This window comes from Callorhinchus milii, unplaced genomic scaffold (assembly GCF_018977255.1).
Source record: "Callorhinchus milii isolate IMCB2004 unplaced genomic scaffold, IMCB_Cmil_1.0 Scaffold17, whole genome shotgun sequence".
Taxonomy (NCBI): Eukaryota; Metazoa; Chordata; class Chondrichthyes; order Chimaeriformes; family Callorhinchidae; genus Callorhinchus; species Callorhinchus milii.
Genome location: NW_024704758.1, coordinates 449068 through 471062, shown reverse-complemented (window position 1 = coordinate 471062; position 21995 = coordinate 449068). Strand labels below are relative to the sequence as shown.

The 21995-nt window shown below is 47.6% G+C and overlaps 2 protein-coding genes across 2 annotated transcripts; one reads left to right on the top strand and one right to left on the bottom strand.

Annotated features, from left to right (window-relative positions):
* Window positions 1-969: 969 nt before the first annotated feature.
* cd82b (CD82 molecule b) lies at window positions 970-14068 on the top strand. The gene is made up of 9 exons (XM_007911217.2): window positions 970-1087; window positions 8880-8957; window positions 9208-9280; window positions 9860-9984; window positions 10492-10566; window positions 11003-11110; window positions 11688-11849; window positions 12915-12998; window positions 13374-14068. The coding sequence occupies exons 2-9, from the start codon at window positions 8895-8897 to the stop codon at window positions 13449-13451; spliced, it is 768 nt and encodes a 255-aa protein (XP_007909408.1). The 5' UTR covers window positions 970-1087; window positions 8880-8894; the 3' UTR covers window positions 13452-14068.
* Window positions 14069-14603: 535 nt separating this feature from the next.
* LOC103190438 (astacin-like metalloendopeptidase) lies at window positions 14604-20657 on the bottom strand (the record flags this gene model as incomplete). Its single annotated transcript, XM_042341424.1, is given in 6 exon segments — window positions 14604-15535; window positions 15944-16172; window positions 17172-17299; window positions 17396-17618; window positions 18225-18343; window positions 20533-20657. Coding segments are annotated over 6 exon segments (907 nt in total), but the record flags the coding sequence as incomplete, so codon positions are not given.
* Window positions 20658-21995: the final 1338 nt, after the last annotated feature.

Sequence of the window (21995 nt, the reverse complement as noted above, 5' to 3'; positions counted from 1 at the left end):
GGAGAGAGTGTGGGGGAGGGGGAGTGTGGGGGGGATGTGGGGGAGGGGAGAGTGTGGGGGGGAGTGTGGGGGAGTGTGGGGAGTGTGGGGGGAGTGTGGGGGGAGTGTGGGGAGGGGGAGTGTGGGGGGGGATGTGGGGGAGGGGAGAGTGTGGGGGGAGTGGGGGGAGTGTGGGGGGAGTGGGGGAGTGTGGGGGGGAGTGTGGGGGAGTGGGGGGGGAGTGTGGGGGAGGGGGAGTGTGGGGGAGGGGGGGTGTGGGGGGATGTGGGGGAGGGGAGAGTGTGGGGGGAGTGTGGGGGGAGGGGGGAGTGTGGGGGAGTGGGGGAGGGGGAGTGTGGGGGGGATGTGGGGGAGGGGAGAGTGTGGGGGAGGGGGGAGTGTGTGGGGGGAGTGTGGGGGAGTGGGGGGAGTGTGGGGGGGGGGGGGGGGGAGTGTGGGGGGGGGGGGGTGTGGGGGGGGGGGGTGGGGGGGAGTGGGGGAGTGTGTGGGGGAGTGGGGGGGAGTGGGGGAGTGTGTGGGGGGAGTGTGGGGGAGTGGGGGAGTGTGTGGGGGGAGTGGGGGGGGGGAGTGTGTGGGGGGAGTGTGGGGGAGTGGGGGGAGTGTGTGGGGGAGTGTGGGGGGGAGTGGGGTGAGTGTGTGGGGGAGTGTGGGGGAGTGCGGGGGGAGTGGGGGGAGTGTGTGGGGGAGTGTGGGGGGGTGTGGGGGGAGTGTGGGGGGAGTGGGGGGAGTGTGTGGGGGAGTGGGGGGAGAGTGTGGGTAGTGTGGGGGGGAGTGTGGGGGGAGGGGGGAGTGTGGGGGGAGTGTGGGGGGAGTGTGGGGGGAGTGTGGGGGAGTGTGACTGATGCGCAATGAAAGAGGAGTGTCTATGAAGGGAGGAGGGGCCGAGGCAGAGGGACTGTGGGTTGGAGTGAGGGTGTGAGGGGGGTTTTGGGTGTGTGGGGGTGTGTGTGAGGGGGTGAGGGGGGGTGAGGGGGGGGTGAGGGGGGGTGAGGGGTGAGGGTGGGGCCGCCCCCGGAGTCCCGGTACCGCTCTCCGGGCGCAGAGGCTTCAGTTCCGCGTTGGTGACGGCGGAGAAGTGACTGTGAAGGTGAGTGGAACAGTGAAGAGCGACAACAACAGTAACAGCGCCACAAACAGTCAGAGCGGCAGTAACTGTGTCACAGAGTAACAGTGTCACAGAGTAACAGTAACTGTGTCACAGAGTAACAGTAACTGTGTCACAGAGTAACAGTAACTGTGTCACAGAGTAACAGTGTCACAGAGTAACAGTAACTGTGTCACAGAGTAACAGTAACTGTGTCACAGAGTAACAATAGTAGTAACAGTGTAACAGCCACATCAGCGGCTCCGCTCTCTCTCTCTCTCCGGTTCTCTCTCTCTCTCTCCGGTTCTCTCTCTCTCTCTCTCTCTCTCTCCGGTTCTCTCTCTCTCTCTCTCTCTCTCTCTCCGGTTTCTCTCTCTCTCTCTCTCTCTCTCTCTCTCCGGTTCTCTCTCTCTCTCTCTCTCTCTCCGTCTTTCTCTCTCTCTCTCTCTCTCTCTCTCCGTTTCTCTCTCTCTCTCTCTCTCTCTCTCTCTCTCTCTCTCTCTCTCTCTCTCCGTTTCTCTCTCTCTCTCTCTCTCTCTCTCCGTTTCTCTCTCTCTCTCTCTCTCTCTCTCTCTCTCTCTCTCTCTCTCTCTCTCTCTCTCTCTCTCTCTCTCTCTCTCTCTCTCTCTCTCTCTCCTCTCTCTCTCTCTCCTCTCTCTCTCTCTCTCTCTCTCTCTCTCTCTCTCTCCGGTTCTCTCTCTCTCTCTCTCTCTCTCTCTCTCTCTCTCTCTCTCTCTCTCTCTCTCTCTCTCTCTCTCTCTCTCTCTCTCTCTCTCTCTCTCTCTCTCTCTCTCTCTCTCTCTCTCTCTCTCTCTCTCTCTCTCTCTCTCTCTCTCTCTCTCTCTCTCTCTCTCTCTCTCTCTCTCTCTCTCTCTCTCTCTCTCTCTCTGTTCTCTCTCTCTCTCTCTCTCTCTCTCTCTCTCTCTCTCTCTCTCCGTCTCTCTCTCTCTCTCTCTCTCTCTCTCTCTCTCTCTCTCTCTCTCTCCGTCTCTCTCTCTCTCTCTCCTCTCTCCGGTTCTCTCTCTCTCTCTCTCTCTCGGGATAATCCCCGATCGCCGCCGCAAAGTCTCAGAACTTTATTTTCACTTCTACCCCCACAGCGCACTGAGCCCCGGGGGGGGGGGGGGGGGGGGGGGGGGGGGGGGGGCTGTGGGGTGAGGCTGGGGGGGGTTTGGGGGGGGGCTGGGGGTGAGGCTGTGGGGGGTGGGGGTGAGGCTGTGGGGGGGGGGTGAGGCTGTGGGGGGGCTGTGGGGGGGCTGTGGGGTGAGGCTGTGGGGGCTGGGGTGAGGCTGTGGGGGGGGGGGGCTGGGGGTGAGGCTGTGGGGGGGCTGTGGGGTGAGGCTGTGGGGTGAGGCTGTGGGGGGGGGGGGGTTGGGGGTGAGGCTGTGGGGGGGCTGTGGGGTGAGGCTGTGGGGGGTTGGGGGGGGGCTGGGGGTGAGGCTGTGGGGGGCTGTGGGGGGGCTGTGGGGGGTTGGGGGGGCCCCAGCACTGAGCAAGGTGAGTGGGGTTTGGGGGATGGGGGGCAGGAGCACAGGAGAGGGTGACTGTGAGCCTCTCACCTCAACCACTGTCACTGACCCCCCCCGGGAGGAGCACATTGTTTACTGCGAACAAAAAAGAATATGGTCCCTCAACCCACGGCTCTGTGAGACGCTGCCGCGCACAGTTGGCTGCCGAGTTTCGCTCAGAAAATACACAGTCACCACACTTTACAGTGTGTCCTGTGAAGCGCTTTGCGACGTCTCGAAGACGTGATGAGGCGCTGTGTCGAATGCCGGGATTATTATCTGCCGTTTCTGAGCGGCATTTCCTGAATCTCTGCAGCTGAAGCTCCTGTTGACGATCAACATTTCGAGGCAGAGCTGCACCGTGTCTGATCAGGGACAGGTTTAGTGCCAAACCTCCCCACCCTGTCCCCAGGCCGACAAAATACACCCAACACCCCCCACGCTCACTCGCAGCTTTTGCTCTCGGCTGGTGTCCGCAGATAGGTGTCAGTCTCCATTGCGGAGTCACACTGGTCAGTGTGTCCAGTAATTACTGTTGGTGTGTGTGTGTGTGTGTGTCTGTGTAGTAATACTGTGGTGTGTAATAAGATATAATAATATAAATTTTATACAATAATTATAATATAAGAAAAGTATATCTGATGGTCACAACTGTCTGGTGTAATCGAGTGGTGTTAGTTTAACTATGTGCTGGACAGTGCCGTGTAATTGTCCGCTGTGATCATGAGATCAGTGTAACTGAGACGGGCTGTGAACCCAGTGTCCGACGCTCAGAGGTTTCGGGTTCTTGTATGTTCTTCCTGTGAAAAGAGTTCAGACACTTTGACTGTTGGTTTCCCCTCAGCGTTCCAGTCACTCTCTTACTTTCTTTTCCTGATGTCTCGGGCGAAGATTGTTTCTCTCCAGTTGAGATGGGACCTCCTTCAGCGCATTTCATCTTTTTTTCTCTCTCTTGCCAATCAATCCACGACCATTTGTGGGGACGCTGCTGTGTGCAATTGGCCGCCGTGTTCGCCCACAAATATACAGTCAATTCACTTTACAACATATTCTGCAAAGCGCTTTGTGACGTCTCGAATATGTGATGAGGGCCATATTAAATGCAAGGATTATTATTGTTGGAACATTGGTTAACACCAGTTCAGTTCCCACTCCCCTAAAAACAGCCGTCATCAGCTCCATCTTGAAAAAACCTTCCCTGGATCCATCCCTCCTCTCCAGCTACCGCCCCATCTCTAACCTCCCATTCCTCTCCAAGGTCCCGCAACGAGTCGTCGTGTCCCAACTCCGCTCCTTTCTCTCTCGCCATTCCCTCTTTGAACCTCTCCAATCCGGCTTCCGCACTGCCCACAAGCTGCAGATCATTCATAACTCTGCAGCTCGTGTACTGTCCCGCACCAGGCTTCGCGCCCACATCACTCCCATCCTCGCCCTCGCCCTCACCCTCGCCCTCGCTCGCCTCCACTGGCTCCCCATCCCCCAGAGGATCAAATTCAAGATCCTCATCCTCACCTACAAGGCCATTCACGGCCTTGCTCCCTCCTACCTCTCCAACCTACTATCCCCCTACCTACCTGCCCGTACCCTCCGTTCCTCTGGCTCTGGTCTGCTCCACATCCCCTGCCCCAACCACCCTACCATCGGTGGCCGGACCTTCAGCCTCTCAGCCCCGAGGCTCTGGAACTCCATCCCCCAGTGCCTTCGCCGCCTCCTCCCTTTCCTCCTTCAAGGCCGGTCTCAAGACCTTTCTCTTTGACCAAGCCTTCAGCTCCGCTCTCGACTCTCTACCCCCTCCTCGCTCCCTCCCTTCCCTCCCCTCACCCTGACCATTCCCCCGCTCCTCGCCCCCTCCCTTCCCTCCCCTCACCCTGACCATTTCCACCCTCCTCGTTCCCTCCCTTCCCTCCCCTCACCCTGACCACTTCCCCAACTGTCCAGTGCCTTGGGACATCCTCCCAACGTGAAAGGCGCTCTAAATGGAATCTTGTTGTTGTTGTTGTTGCCCACAGCCTGGAAACAGCCCTGGTCACAGTCACTAATGACATTCTGAACATCTGTGATCAGGGCTCCCTCTGCCTCCTTGTCCTCCTCGACCTCTCGGACGCCTTTGACACTGTGGACCAATCCATCCTCATACACCGCCTCTCCCCTTTACTCAGTCTTCACGGACCTGCCCTTGTCTGGTTCAATTCCTATATCTCTCACTGTCTCCACTTTGTTGCCTCTAACAGTTTCTCCTCCAGCTCCCGCACTGTCACGTCTGGCGTCCCCCAGGGTTCTGTCCTTGTCTCCTCTTTAATATCTACATGCTCCCCCTCGGGGACATCATCCACAGACATGGGGTCAACTTCCACATGTATTCGAATGTCACCCAACTCTATCTTTCTGCCCCCACCCTCAACTCCAGGACCACTGCTGTCCTGACAGACTGCCTGTGTGCCCCCACCCTCAACTCCAGACCCACTGCTGTCCTGACAGATTGTCTGTCTGCCCCTACCCTCAACTCCAGACCCACTGCTGTCCTGACAGACTGTCTGTCGGACATCAAGTCCTGGATGAGGGCAAATTTTCTACAGTTGAATGTGAACAAGACTGAGGCCCTCCTGATTGACTCGCGCCAGCGCCTCCGCACCTCAGGCTGTGGCAGCATCAACCTCCATGGTTGCACATTTCAACTCACCAGTCAGTCAGGAACCTCGGTGTCTTGTTCGACCCTCAACTGTCTTTTCTCCCCCACATTCAAGCCATGACCCGCTCTGCCTTCCCTCACCTCCGTAACATCACCCGACTCCACCACTGCCTCAACCCTCAGGCGCTGAAACTCTTGTTCATGCTTTCTTCAACTCCAGGCTCGACTATGCAAACCCCCTGCTTGTCGGCCTTCCCAACTCCTCCCTCCACAGGCTGCAGATCCAGAACTCTGCAGCCCGTACCTCTCCCACACCAAACTCCGTGATCCCATCTCCCCCATTCTCGCCCGACTACATTGGCTCCCTATCCTTCAGAGGATCCAGTTCAAGATCCTGGTCCTCACCTACAAAGCCCTCCATGGCCTCGCCCCACCCTACCTCTGCAACATCCTAACCCCCTACCAACCCACCTATTCCCTCCGCTCAGTCGGCTCTGGCTGCTCTACGTCCCCCGACCCCCCCGCCCCACCATTGGCGGGAGAGCCTTCAGCCACTCTGCCCCCAACCTCTGGAATTCCATCCCCCAGTCACTCCGCCTCACCCTTCGACCATGCCATCGGCCGCCCCCCTTCCCTCCCTTCTCCCTCCCCGATCCCAGCTCGGGTCTGAAATGCTGTCACTGTCCAGCGCCTTGGGACGTCCTCCCGACGTGAAAGGCGCTCTACAAATGTCATCTTGTTGTTGTTGTTGTCCCTGGTCCCAGGATCCACCACTCTGATTGCTTTCTGCTTTTTCCTAACCCCTGCTGCCAATTGCTCCTCTGTTTTCCTGGCTGCCTTTCCCTCTTCTCCTCCGCAGTTCTCCCTCCTCCTCTCCCGACCCCCCACTGGCTTTGCTTTCACTGCTATTCTTCCTGTGTGATTGGACAGTGAGTGTTGGCAAATCGATCGTCAATCGCTCCTGACCGCAGAACCTCCCCCTTGGCTTGACTCAACTTCCACATCATTCCTTTCCCAGCAGGAGCTGTTGGAGAGGAATTAGGAATGGAACCTGTTTGATTCCAGACTGAGGTGGGTCTGAGTACACGGGCAGCGACTCTGGGAATGACAGACAAGTTTGCCGCAGGCCTCACGGTCACTCTGGATACCAAGTGTGGTCAGACGTTCATTCATTTGAACTTGTCACGTGACCGTGGACTTGTATGTTTACTCTGGAGATGCTGTTGATGTTGCATCTTTGCCAAACACAGCCATAACGCAGCTCTCTGTGCTGAGGGTCTGCGGCAGCCAGGATTTCATACAATAAACATGAGAGAAGCGCCGTAACAACAACAAGATTAATAATCCTTGTATCTGATGTCGCGCCTCACCGCAACTTCCAGACATCGCAAAACCCTTCACCAAACACTCGGCAAAGTGAATTGATTGTATATTTTGTGGGGGAAACGTGGCAGCCAATGGCCAATAGGTTACAATTATTTATGTGTGTGTGTATATATATATATATAGCGCCTTTCACGCCGGACGGATGTCCCGTGGCACTGAAACATGTAGGACGTCTCTTCAGAGCAACAATGTACCTTTACATCCCATCTTCCCCCCCAATCTCTCAGCCCCCCTCCCCCCAGGTTCTCGGGGATCCCAGCTCTCTCCATCTGTCTTCCTCCCCCCCCCGCCCGCCACACCGCCATTGCTCTCTGGGGCCCCGCCTGACTCTCCTCCCCCCCGCCCCAATCTCTCCTCCCGGTCAATCTCCTTGTGAATGATTTGATGATAAAGAGCTGTGTTAGCAGCTGGTGGTTCTCATACAGCAAACTGTGGCGTTGTGGCTATGTAATTCCAGCCTCTGATCCCCTGTTAGTGAAGCTGATGTGAATCGAGGGCAAAGTTATCCTATTCACGTAAGGGACGACACAGACAAAGCTCTTTCTGTACAGTACGGGGCTAATAGCAGAGCTGGAGAGGAATGCCTGGACTAGGGGAAAGGTTGGTGCTGGGAAGGAGCTGGTCTGAGTGTAAGAGGATTGGAATGGATGTCAGAACAGCAGCGCTGTGTGACCAACACTGTGGGGTCTGACACACCACCCGCATTAACGGCAACAATGTGAAATTCAGTACGTGTGGAAGTACACTCTCTGATCAGCTCCCTCCGCTCAGGCGGCTCTGGCCTCCTCCACGTCCCCCATTCTGCCAGCCCCACCATTGGCGTTTGGAACTTCCTTTCTGCCTCCATCCCTTCGCCTCTCCCCTCCATCGCCTCCTTCAAGGCCCATCTCTAGACCCTACTCTTCGACCACTACTTCGGTCACCCCCACCCTCCACCCGTCCTGATCCCAAGCCTCAGCTTCGGTGCAAATCCTTGACTGTCCAGCGCCTGAGGTGTCCTCCTAATGGGAGAGGTGCTGTGTAAATATCATTTCTTATTGTTATAATAATAATAATCCTGACATTTGATACAGCGCCTCATCACCTCTTCGAGACGTCTCAAAGCACTTCACAGAACATACTGTAAAGTGAATTGACTGTTTATTTTGTGGGTGAAACGCAGCAGCCAATTACGCACAGCAGCGTCCCACAAACGGCCGTGGATTGAAGTGACCAGTTTATTAATATTATTTTATTTCAAAGGGATTCTTATCCCCAGGAAAGTGATCGCCAATCGACTAACAACTGGGTTCCTATTTACTGCTGGTAAACAGAGGTGTGGAGTAAGGAAACTTGCCCAACGTTTCACCCCCTGCCCGGGAATCGCTTGCGAGGCGAGAGCGCTAACCACTGAGCTACAGGACGCCATTTGTTATATCAAGTGCAACGATTATTTGTTTTTTATTGAAGCTTTTGTTGACGTTTCTCTTTATTCCTCTCTGTCTGCCCTCTGTCTCCAGGGGAGCAGTCGGCTCAGGCTCCAGAGCTGGTGTCAGTCAGGGGCGCTGACTGCTGGGCGCCCCCTCCAGGCTCACTAGTGAACTGCGGAGAACAAGAATTATTTGCATCGGGTTTGGATTGGGAACAAGACCAGAGCAACATTCCAGCCCAGTCTCTGTTCTCGTTCCCGGCTGCTGGAGGAGGGTCCATCCTCCCCATGTGGAACACCCCCCCCTCCACACACTCATGTGGAACCAAACCCCAAAGCAGCAATGTCTGACATTAATGCCTTGTATCCAGCCACCAGCTCAGGTGCAAACCCTCGAGTGCTTTGGGAATTCTCCCAACGGAGGTGCTGTATAAATGCAATTGGTTCTTGTGAACAACAGTTAGTTATACCATAGTTCAGTATAGAGTTAGTTATAAAATAGAGATGGAGATAGAGATGGACCATTATAGTTACCCTGTTACCTACCTCAGTGCCTTGGGACGTCCTCCCAATGTGAAAGGTGCTCTATAAATGTAATGTTGTTGTTGTTGTTGTTAATAACCTTCAGCCATGTCAACCCACCTCTTTATAAGTCCTCTGATCCACAGTGACCACTACATTAATACCCCCTCTCTTCCCACTGTAACTAGCTCTGTGTTACATGTTTGAAGATCAGCAATGTTTATAATTGTGCTTTTATATTGTATGTGCTCAATACCTGGTGTTGAATGTTTTCAGTTTATTCTGTATGAAGCTAAGAGAGCTGCAGAGTTCAGATCATTTACTATTTTGCTGTTTCCGCAGGTAACTGCAGGAGCCATGGGGAAAGGTTGCATTAAAGTCACCAAATACTTCCTGTTTCTTTTCAATCTTCTCTTCTTTGTGAGTACAGAGCTGGGCGCTGGCTGGGAACCACAGGGGTGGGTCGGCAATGGGGAACTGGTCTGTGCTTCTCTATGGTGGCTGATTAAGGACCCATCCACGGACAATAGAAGTGGCCGGGATTTACAGGACGTGAATGTTGGTGTGTGTAGTGTGTGGTGTATAGGACGTAGTTGTTGGTGTGTGAGGTGTGTAGGATGTGGGTGTTAGAGGGGATGTGGTGCTGACTGAGCCCTGGTCTCTCTGGCAGATCCTGGGAGCTGTGATCCTCGGCTTCGGGCTGTGGATCCTCCTGGATGACACCAGCTTCATTGCCGTCCTCAGTGAGTAGCTTTCTTCCCTTTCTCCAAACCCTTCAGGCACTTTCTGAGTGTTGGATTTGGAACACGTTATTAAGAAATATTCCTTCTCCTTTTTCCGCTGTGGAATCTGATCCCATGTAAAATCCTGGAGAGAAAGCCTGATTCATGCTTTCATACATATGATTCAACATACGTGGCCACACCAACCTGTCCACTCCCTCCACACAGCGGGCTCCGGCCCACCCCACCGTCGGTGGGCCAGCCTTCAGTCTCTCTGCCGCACCCTTTGGAACTCCATCCCACAGTCCCTCCATCCCGCTCTCTCCCTTGCCTTCTCCAAGGTACGTCTCTAGACCTTGGTCACCCTCCTACTCCTACCCTTCCTGCCCTCCATCCTTCCTGATGCCAACCCCCAGCTCGGGTCCAAATCACTGACTGTCCAGCACCTTGGGACGTCCTCCCGACGTGACGAGCACTGTGTAAATGTAAGTTCTGGTTGTGGCCCCAAACCGGTGCTGCTTCACATGATCGGGTCCCCACGGGAACTGCTTAACGTGTGTTTTGTTCACATTAACGATGTTTGTTTGTTTGTTTGTTTAGAATCTTCCTCCTCGGCACTGAAGATCGGCTCCTACATCCTCCTGGCCGTTGGCTGTGTCACCATGGTGATGGGCTTCCTGGGCTGCCTGGGAGCCGTGAACGAGGTCAAATGTCTGCTGGGATTGGTACGTGGCATCAGGAACAGGATTCACCGTATCCCGGATATTCTGATAACCAGAATATAATAATAATCTTTATTATAAAGAAATAATGATAAAAATTTCCACAACTAATTAATCGCTCTGGGAGGCGACACTGTGCGAGGGACGCTATATAAGTACAAGTTGTTATTGTTGTTTGTGGGACACTGCCATACACAATTGGCTGCCGCGTTTCACCCACAAAATTATAGTCACCCTCTTTACAACAACAAAATTACATTTGTTTAGCGGGTTTTACGTCAGGGGGACCGTAAATATACTTTACAATATATTCTGTGAACGGCTTTGAGACGTGAGAAACCGCTATATCAAATGCACATATTATTATTATTATTTTATAATATTTAATATCGGGTCAAGACACCTGAAAGTGCTTCACAAGCTGACCTGCTGGGGATAGGGGAGAGATGGTTGCTGAGGGCTTCAGTTTCCACTGATGAACACCTTGATCTCTTTCTCTCTCTCTCACAGTACTTCACTTGTCTGCTCCTGATCCTGATTGCTCAGGTCACGGCTGGAGTCCTGATCTACATTCAGAGACACGAGGTGAGATTCCGGTTGTTCTGTGCCGGTTGATTTATCAGACAGATTAAACCGCTGTGCCAGGGAGTTGACACAGATCGAATTCACAATGGTACTCGAGTCGAGCTTCTGTGATGATCTCTAGTCTGGTTCCTGGTCTAGCGCTGCTGATGACAGAACAGCAGCTAAAGCCATAAATGGTTTGCGGACAAACAGCGATGTGACTTTCTCCGTATTTTAAAAAAGCAAGGATTCGATCAGCTATTTTTTGGAGTAGAGAGCTGGCCTGTGGGGTGGGGGGCGCATACAGCATGTCCCTCCGAAAGGCACAGCTGGAGCCTCTGCCTGGCTGCCTGCAGAGCTTTCATGTTCCTGTTTGGCTTATGAAGGGCTGGTTTTGCTCAGAATGAGGTCACTTGCTTTATTCACTCTCTTACACACTTGTTCGTTCCCTCACCAGCTGAGATCTGAAATGTCTGAGATTATTCATAAAATGATTGTCAAATACAATCCCGATGAAATCCAGGAGAAAAGCTTTGGGCAGACGTGGGATTACATTCAGAAGAAGGTGAGTAACGTCTTGTATACGAGAGAGAAACACACAAGGAGCCCAAGCAGTTGTGGGGGAGGATCTGTGTGCCTCGCGCTGCCACAGTGCTGCTCTGTGAGGGGATTAATGTGGAGATTGTGTGAAGGGGAGGACGGGTGGAGTGTGGGCATCAATTAATGCCATCCTTTCCAAGAGCCGCTTAGACATCCTGGAGACTAGCAGCAGCTTCCTTGAACAAATGAATGGGAGTTAGCAATTGGCACGTTTCTCACCTTAAGACCTTCCTCTTCGATCGTGCCTATGTCTCCCGCTGGCTCGGTGTCAGACTCTGCCACTGTCAAGCGCTCCCGGACCTGCCCTGTGTGAAGGGCACTACATAAGTGCAACTTGCTGCTGTCTCAAGTCTTTGCATCCTAAAGCAATCCGTGTAATGATGCCATGATATGCTGGGGGGGTGATGGGGAAGGGTTTTGAGGCCCCCCATGTTGGCATTGCCTGTAAGTGACTGCAGGGTGTGGGAGCTGGTATTATATTTGTTCAATATTTAATCACAAGAATAAGGATTTTACAGAAAGACGACTTTTCTTCCTTGCAGCTGAAATGCTGTGGCTGGAACGGGCCTTCAAACTGGACGGAGAACTTGGTCATAAAGAACAGCTCCCTGACTCTCTACCCCTGCTCCTGTCAGGTCAATGAGACCGTGACCAATTCAGGCTTCTGTAAAGGAACATACCCTGCGTGGCCTGTCAATAATAAGGTCAGTTATGTATGTTTTACCTCCCCTTCCCGGTGTCAAACGTCGCTGTATAATATCAATGTTACATTCCAAGAGGCCTACAGGAGCAATTGCTCATTGTGTGAAGTGAGAAACTCAGAACCACTGCAGATGCACTCGTATTGTCGGTGTAAAAGTGGTGAACTGGTTTATAGAGTTCACTGAGCCAGTCACGTTGCACAGTCCTTCTTATTCTCCAAACTGCTGCCCATGTCTTAGCTGGTGGATGTAATTACTTAGAATTTCTGAAATTTTCAGACATAGTTCCACAAGTGAGACTTAAAGACCAGGAACGAGAGGCTTGACTTACGAGACAGTAGAAAAACTGGACTCCTTTACAAAATGTGTTCAAAATAATGTGTTTATTGGCCTCCCATTTTCCCCCCTGCTCTAAACATTACCAACCCTCAGGGCATCGCTGATTGCAACTTTGCAGACACAACACTGCAGAAACGATGTGGATAAAATGAACAGTCTCAAGTAAGATTAGAAACTGCCCGCAGGTGTGTACAGATCTCCCTCAACAAGCTATGCTGATGCACTGAAAATTAAGCTGGCTAGGTATCTGGGATGAATGGAATTCAGGGTTAAGGTTGGGTTTAGGCTCTTATTGGCTGTTCCAGGAACAGAATCTGCCCTCAAACTCTTCAACAATAATAATAATCTTTGCTTTTAATACGCCTTATCAGGTTGTTGAGACGTCTCAAAGAGCTTCACAGAAATTACTGTGAAGTGGATTGACTGTATTTTATGGGCGAAACTTGGCAGCCGATTGCTCACAGCAGTGTTCCACAAACAGTCGTGGATTGAGTGACCTAATTATTATTGGAGGGATTATTACCAATATTAATATTATTGGTGTAAAGTGACCCACCAATCAACTAACACTACTTATTGCTAGGTACACAGAGGCATGTGGAGTAAGGAAACTTGCTTAAGATTTTCGCCCTGCCCGGGAATCGAACCCAGGTCCTCTTTTGGTAGGTGAATGCACTAACCACACTACAGAAATACTTGGTGAATTAACATAGTTTCTCTGTTGGTCAGGGTTGCATCACATTTATTGAAGAGTGGATACAAAGCAACATTGGCACTATTTTCGGTGTGTGTATTGGAGTTGCAGTGATTGAGGTGAGCAAATAATCTTCAAAGTTGATTTTTATTAACATTATTGAGTGATTCGGTGAGTGAGAATTTGGGCTGTTGGAGGCTGCTGGAGCAGAGTTGGCTTTGATGCACTTCCCTGCCTGCTCAGGCTCCAGATCAGGATCGTACATACTGATGGCAATGGCTCACCGGCTTCAGTGGGCAGCTTGACTATGTGTCAGGGAAAACTTTTGTCTCCTTGTAGTCTCTTGGTAGACTCCAGCCAATTGGCTCCTGTTCTGAGTGGCCCAGGGTTTATATAATGCTTTTCGACCTCATCAAAGTACAGATATTTATCTAATAATGAATCTAGCAATGTAATATCAGATTGATCTAATAATGAATATTCTCTACCTGCAGTTGCTGGGAATGATCCTGTCAATGTGTCTTTGTAAGAATGTGGAGCAAGAGGACTACAGTAAAGTTCCCAAGTACTGACACGCCCGCATAGGCAGTGTGATGCTTCAGTGACCAATTCCAACCACATGGATTGTTTAATTTTCATATTCTCTGTATTGCTTGTAATGTTGCTTTATATCCTTAAGCACTTTAAGTCTGATTTTTGATAAGACTGTGGACCTTGTAAAAATGATCTGCTCTTTTGTAGTTAGAGAACTTTTAGCATGATATTTTTTGGAAGAAATAATTCAACAAAGACTGAAGATTTTGTATTGCATGTGATAGGCTGTGTTGTTCACAGATCATTATGAAAACAGTGGACCTAGATTGGTGGAAGACATATATGGAGAATATTTCACTTCATGGCTTTGTTGGGATATTGCAATGCGCAAACTAGCTGCTGTTTTACTACAAACACGGTGGTACTACACTTTACGGTGAAATTCTGTGAAGTGCTTTGGAACATTTCGATGATTTGATTATCAAATTGCAAGGATTATTATGTGTTCTGCTGTGAGCAATCAATGTAACTATCAATGTTCTTCCTAGTGTATCTGAAGGCTGCACAAGATTGTTGTTTATGCTGTGAGTTATTCACAATCACAGAATGGTCAATGTTCTTGTACAGCGTCAATAAACCCTTTGTAAAGAAAAAAGTCGTTGGTGCTGATTCTGTAAATAACAACTTGCACTTATATAACACACTCCATGCAGGATCGCGTCTCAGAGCGCTTAACAGTGGCGGAACCTGACTCCGAGCCGGTGGGGGGGAAGAGGTGGCCGTAAGCACAGTTGAAGAGAGAGGTTTTCAGGTTGAAAAAGGGGAGAGTGGGGGCAAGGCGGAGGGATTGAAGGAGTGTTCCAGAGTTTCAGGGCGCAGTGGCTGAAAACTTGACCTCCGATGGGGCGGAGGATGCGAGGGACGAGCAGAAAACTGGTGCCAGTCGAGCGAAGGCGCTGACGAGGTGGTGGATTGGGGAGTGAGGAGGTTGGAGAGGTAGGCAGGTGCCAAGAAGTGAAGGGATTTGAACACAAGTGTGAGGATCTTGGAAGTCAATCTGTTTGGTGATGGAGAGCCAGAACTAGTGAGATGGGGATGTCAAAAACATGTCCAATTCACTAGCAAAGAGCAGAGATATCAGGATCTGACTGTGGGAACACTCTGATTTAATTGGCTTCACTGTTGGCCGTCTGTGTACAATCAGTAAAGAATGTGTGTTGATTGTGAAATTAATATTTATTGAAATTGAAAATATAGGCTGAATTTGCAGGTTACTTTAGCCACTGAGCACTGGAGCTCACATATGAAGCCATTACAGTTTCCTTTCAATGCTAATTCTAAACGCACAATGGGAGCCACAGAGAGGATTGGTTGTGTTTCTGGTTAGGACACTGTGCTATAAATGTTGTCATAGCAGTCCTAGTGGGCAAAAAGGTTCATGCTGCCTGCTTTACTACTTTATACAAAAGCATATGACCAGATCAAAATGGTCTATATGTTTAAGCAAACATTAATATGGAGGGTCACACAAGCTTCTGATAAAGCATTGAGCACATGGAAACAATCCGTATTAACAATGCAATAACAACAAAGAGAGGAAACTAATATTCTGCATTTATCTTGTGATGTTTAGCCACCACTGTCACCCTAACTAATCAGCATGCCAAAGACTTGCAGACTTGCCAAGAAAACTCAGCGGATAACTGATGCACTGCAAAAGAAGGCCAAGGTTATCTTCAATCCCTACTCAATCCCACCTGTTTTGACATGATAACATTACTATATTTCTACAGTTACGTTGGAGAACCTCCTCATCATTTCACCACAACATTTTCAAGAAAGGGCTGCATTTAATTTGGAGAGATGATATAGTGGGTACAAGATAAAACATTGTTAAACTATAGTTCTAACTGTATAAACATATTTACACAAATATAAAAGTTATTTAAAACATTCAGTTCATCACTGAACAAAACAGGTAAAGTGATTCTGTAATAGAAAGCATTGTTGCCAAAACACAATACTGGTTTCACTAGAAATTATATTGCCTGTGACGAAATTAGCCACAGGGATAGTAGCATCATCAATATCTTGTGCTGGCTCCACTGAATACAACCTTTACCTGTAAACATGGAAAACAAAACTTTTAAACGACATTCTCAGGAGCTGAGATATCTAAATACTGTATTTAAATAAAGCCTTAAAAATAGCACTTTTTGAATTTGCAGTAAAGCTGTAATTCTGCACTTTGTGTTAGCCAGTAACAGACGATTTTTAACAGCTGAATGTTGAACAGGCCCGTTTGGCCATCTCAAGACCTTCCTCTTCACCCGTGCCTTAAAGAAACTCCTGCACCTACTCCTGTTCCCCGGATCGGGGTCTCTACCTTCCTGTAATTAATACTGACATCAAACAATTTGCAACTCACACTTGGTTATCTCAGGGCCGAATGCACCAAGATTTATCTCAGCAATTTCCAACATAAGTAGTTGACACAAATTGGAAGAGAAATTTTCTGTAAATAATTTACCTTTATCCACAATAAACTTATAGGTAATTTTAAATCCAGGTTTTTCAGGATGTCCAGGATGCTTGAATTTAAACAATATTGTGTGTCCTTCAAGGTTGGGCACATTCATGTTTCCACAGAATTTTCCTTTATCATCAGGAGGTGCTTTAGACACATCAAATATATTCAAATAACCATCTACACAATTTTCCGAGGGCTTAAGGTTCATTATTTTAACTGTCGTGAGTGCCTGTTAAAGAATAAAATAAAACATTTAATGCAGCTATGAAAAAAGATAAATATAAAAAAAATTCAAATATTATAGCTGGAGATCAGGACAGGGGATGAGGGTTGATGGAGGTTCACGTGGAGTAAAAGTTCACGTAGATTGGCCAAATGGCCTGTTTCTGTGCTGCACAGTCTAATTGCAGATGCATGAAACTCATTTTGCCTTGGAGACTCTTCAGCACAGTGATGGGTTTCTGCATGTGTTACGACACCCAAATGGCCCAAAAAAAGAAATTCAGATTTAGAGTATGATCGCATTTTTAATCTTGTCATATATCTAAACCATATCTGGACTAAATGTTTGCCTCCCAAAGGTAATTACTCATTCTTTACCTAGGACCCATGTATTTGTGATGATCACATTTGTTTCTCAATCCTTTCATTCAGAAATTAATATCACATTTGTACTGGTGTCATCTCTGTTGTGTTTCTCGCTTTCTCAAATTATTCGTGCCATGAGCTTGAATGGACAACAGCTGTCACCTCAACGACCAAAAGTCCTCAATTAAACTATCACAAGTAAAGGTCACTCTACACGTCACTTGTCCATCAATCTTTGCTATTGGCCAAACTTAGGCCAGGTGTGCAGTGTGTGAGCAGCTTTTGAAACTAGTGATTTGCACAGGACATTTTACAGGAGATTTACTGCAATATCCCAAAATGCATTCCAAATTGAAATTAAATTTAAGATTTTTCAAAAATTGACCAATCTTAAATTGATAAAAATCCTTGCATTTGATATAGCACTTTATCATGTCTTTGAGATGTCTCAAAGCACTTTACGGAATATACTGTCAAGTGAATTGATTGTGTCTTTTGTGGGCAAAAACATTTTTTTTTAATTTTGAGGGATTTAAGAGAGTCAGACTAAGATGAGGAACACATTCAGCCTTCTGGGATCTCCTTTGATACGAAAATACTGTAAGAGTGCATAGGTTTTTCTCATGTATGGTACACATACCTTTTTGCCTTTTGGTGCAGCAAGTAGCCAAACGCACTGTGTTGATTTATTTGAGTCAATGGAACCAAAATATTCATAACTGTATAAACGATGACCCTTATAATTGGGCAACTCCATTGCACATTTAACTAGAAAAACAAATCCATCATTAAGCAATACACAAACTCACATTGGAGTATCAAGCATATATATATATATATTTGAAAATTATGATGAAACATTACCAAATTGATACTTGGCACTAAAACCCTTTGCATCTTTGTTTTTGAAACTGGAAAAAGCAACCAATAATATGGAGTTGGAGGAGACCACTGCTGGAGCTAGCCTGCCACACACTGGGCCTTTTAGGGGTTTTAATTTAGAACTGGTTCCATCATAAATTGTTACGGAATCACTTGTGCAGTGCCACATTTTTCGAATATGAAACGAATCGAACTCCAAGAGGACCTGCAATAAACAAATGACATATTAAATCCTGCTTTTTATACAGAGAAATTATTCAGATGAATCAGGACGCTGTTATATAAGTTATCAAATGTAAAACAGGTGAGTGTTGTATGGGTAACCAGAGGTAAAGGGTACATATGTATGTGTCTGGTCTAGATTCTCTAAAAGTACGGTGATGGGTTTTGGCATGTGTCAGGCACTCAACTGACCAAAAACAAGTTGAAACAACACATTTACAATATGGTTGGAGCCTGCCACAGCATAACTCTGTGCATAGTGCACAGGAATCATGGCTGACCAATTTAATGTCACCAGTGTGCAGGAATCTAATAATAACAATAATCCTTGCATTTGATCTAATGCCTTATCAGGTCTTTGAGATGTCTCAAAGTGCTTCACAGAATACACTGTAAAGTGAATTAATTATTTTGTGGGTGAAACGTGCGCACAGCAGTGTCCCACAATCAGTCGTGGATTGAGTGAGCAGACTATTATTCATTTAATTTTTTTTATCAGTAACCGTGCTCACTACTCCAATAACTGACTGTTATATCCAGGCGGGTTAGAATGAGTTTGGCTTGAATTTGTTGTGCAGCTACCACATACCTTATATTTAGCGGGTGCTTGAATCACCCACTGACAATCAGCATGACTTGGATATGGTTCTGGGTAATTTGGAGTGGTAAAAGATCCAAAATCGTGTACTAACAATTCACTGCATTTTTCTAAAGTAAATTCATAACAGATCATAGGAAAAGTTTACGATTAAAACCACAATGCAATACAAAACACTAAAATCAAGCTAGCAGAGTGCCTCTCTTATACCAGCTACAAATTGTTTTATTGTTTTCAATAAATTTAGTCATTTTATTTCCTTCGGGAACCACTAATGGGAGGTGAGCTTTGGGACGTCCTCCTGACGTGAAAGGCGCTCTGTAAGTGTCATTTTGTTGTTGTTTGTTGTTGTTGAGTTGGTGTAAGTACATTTACAAGCTAAAAGTTAAATGTGACATGTCCTATCCTTTTTCTTTAATGCAGAGCAAGCAAGCAGCAACCACAGACAGCAGTTAATAATAATAATCCTTGCATTTGATATAGCACTTTTCACGTCATCTAGACGTCTCAAAGCGCTTCACAGAATAGACTGCAAAGTGAATTGACTGTATATATTTGTGGGCGAAATACGGCAGCCAATTGCGCACAGCAGTGTCCCACACACAGTCATGGATTAAAAATGACCGAGTTATTATTGTTTTTTTTTCTTGAGGGATTATTATCAGTTGTGTGGAGTAAGGAAACTTGCCCAAGGTTTCACCCTACCGAGAATTGAACCCAGGTCTCTCGCTTGCAAAGCGAATGCTCTAACTACTGAGCTACAGGACTCCACGTTGTGTTTTAGTCAGCCAGTGTCTGACACACGTGTTTAAGAGATCCAAACCAAACAGAATTTTATGCATCACACATATGCATTCCCAGGTTTTACAATGGAATACACACTCTCCCTGGAGGAATGCATCCTGCTTATCTAATTCCGAGAGTATTATTATGGTTAGGCCTGAGCTAGAGACTGTGTACAGTTCTGGGCACCACACTTTAGGAAGGATGTCAAGGCATTGGAGAGGATGCAAAGGAGATTGACCAGGATGTTATCAGGAATGAGGGATTTCAGTTATCAGAGATGCTCCTTGGAGCAGAGAAGGTTAAGAGAAGTATAACATAAGTATAATATAACTTAATAAAAGTTTTCAAAATTATGAGGGGATTTAATGGGATGAACAAGGAGAAACTATTTCCACTGGCGGGTGGGTCTGTAACCCAAGGACACTGATTTAAAATAGTTGTTGAAAGAAACAGAGGGGAGGTAAGAAGAAGTTGTTTCACACACCGAGTTGTTGGGATCTGGAATGCATTGCTCGAAAGGGTGGTGGCAGCCAATTCGATAACAGCTTTTAAGAGAGAAGTAGATAATTATTTGGGGAGGACAGGGCTATGGGATGGGGAGAGCATGAGAGAGTGGATCGATTTGGCTAGCTCTTTCAAAAGTGCCGGCACAGACACGATGGGCCGAATGACTCCTTCTGTGCTGCATAATTCTATGATTAGGCACAGATTGGCAAGACCCAATGCCTGGGGATTCCTGAGTATTTGGTGGAGTACTGCTGGAGTCTAACCAGGTAAAACCGCATAGGTTGTCATTGAAAGTACTGTCTGGCAAGCTTTATCTCTGTTTGTCGAGTTAGGATCATTCTACCAGTTAGCACTTTGGCTTGTAGGGTAAACAGGAGCTGAATGGGAAGAGGCTCTGGCCTCAGTGATTATCTTGAAAAGGGGCAAGTCTGGCAGACGAGCCAGGCTAGGGCTGGGTAGTCATCAGCGGTGCCCTAGAGTACACATCTTCTCCCCCCCTGCCCCCCAGGGATCCAGATCACCAAGACCACAACAGAAGGCTGACTTGATTCCGCCATTCTGTTGCCAAGCATGTCATCTTGCAACCAGTTCAGTTCCAAGGAGCCCCTGCTTACTTTCTCCACCCTAAGGGGAATAGTCACTAGATGGTCGTTTGACATCTGATCAAAGCAGACTTGAGCCCTCACTGAAAGGATGATTGGTACCAGGAAATCCTGTAGGTTTCCTCATGAGCAGCACAGCTTAACATGAAATCAGTGGGAGCACTGCCACTATCTACCGAGCTACATCTCAGACACACATCCCTACTCATTGTGTCTTGGAAAAAATACCTTTACAGCGTTAGGTAAGACCATGAGATTACTGGGAGGGGGAACTATGGTAATTCAATTTCTGTCTTCCCAACCAGTGTTATGTTAATATGCTGCTAGATTATAGTACAAAAGTTCAACTGAGGTTAATAAATTATTAAATGGTAACTTTTTTAAGAAAGAAGATAAACACTTACTGCAATTATACAATTTCCTGATTTTGTTGATATCATTCACACTGAAGCCATAGATTTGCCCAATTATTGTATCAGGATTTGGTTTGGGTAAAATTGTTGGTAAAGAATTTTTGGAAAAAAGGTAGCTGTAATCCCAAAATAGAGTTTGATTGTTAAACTTAAAATTCTAAATTCTATATTTAAATGCTTATAGGAACATAGCAACATAGGAACAGGAGTAAGCCATTCAGTCCTGTTCTGCCATTCAATTAAATCATGGCTGATCTGTACCTCAAATAATCCTGTCAATTCCAATTTCCCACTTTTCCCCATATCCCTTAATACCCTGACCTACAAAAAATCTATCAACCTCACTCAGATCGATTCAGCATCCACAGCCTTTCGGGGAGCGAGTTCAGATTTCTACCATCCTTTGAGTGAAAAAATGCTTCCTGATTTCACTCTTAAATGTCCTAGTTTAATTTTAAGACTACTCCCCCTTGTTTTGGATTCCCCACCAGAGGAAATAGCTTCTCTGTATCTACCCTATCGAATCCCTTTATCATCTTAACCACCTCAATCAAATCACCTCTCAACCTTCTAAACTCAAGGGAATACAACCTAGGTTTATGCAGTCTTTCCTCGTAACTTAACCTTTTAAGGCCTGGTAACATTCTAGTGAACCTGCACCTCACCCACTCCAGGACCAATATATCTTTCATGAGGTGGGTGTCCAAAACTCAACGCAGTCTCCGGATGGAGTCTGATCAACACTCTATACAGCTGAAGCATCATTTATTTCCCTTTGTATTCCAGGCTCTGAGATAAAGGCCAACATTACATTCGCCTTTTTGACTACTTTTTGCACCTGGAACGAGTTTTTAGTGATTGGTGGATATGGATACCCAAATCCCTTTGCTCCTCAACAGTTCTTAGTCTCTCCCCATTATGAAAATATTCTGCTTTATCTTTTTTCGATCCACAGTGCATGACCTCGCACTTCCCTACATTGAATTCCATCTGCCACAGCTTAATAGTAAAAATAATCCTTGCATTTGATATAGCGCCTTCTCATGTCTTCGAGATGTCTAAAAGCACTTCACAGAATATACTGTAAAGTGAATGGACTGGATATTTTGTGGGAGATATCATCATTCAAAAATATATATTTTACACACAAGTTTTTAAGATTAATCATGGCGTCAGAGATGTGACCGCACGGTCCTAAAATCTATCACTCCAGGCTCACATCAGCCAAATCGCTCTACTCCAGGATCATTTTGAAGAACAAGAACAATCCTAGGTTCCTCTTCATCATGAACCTCCTTTGTCCACCTTCCCAGCCCATCCTCTCCTCCAACACAAGACAAAAAGGTGGGTTTCATGTGGGAGATGGAGGGATGAAGGAGTGATGGGATCAAAGATGTGGAGAGAGGATGGGTGGAGCCTGGAATGGGGTGGCAGTGGCAGAAGAACGGATGGAT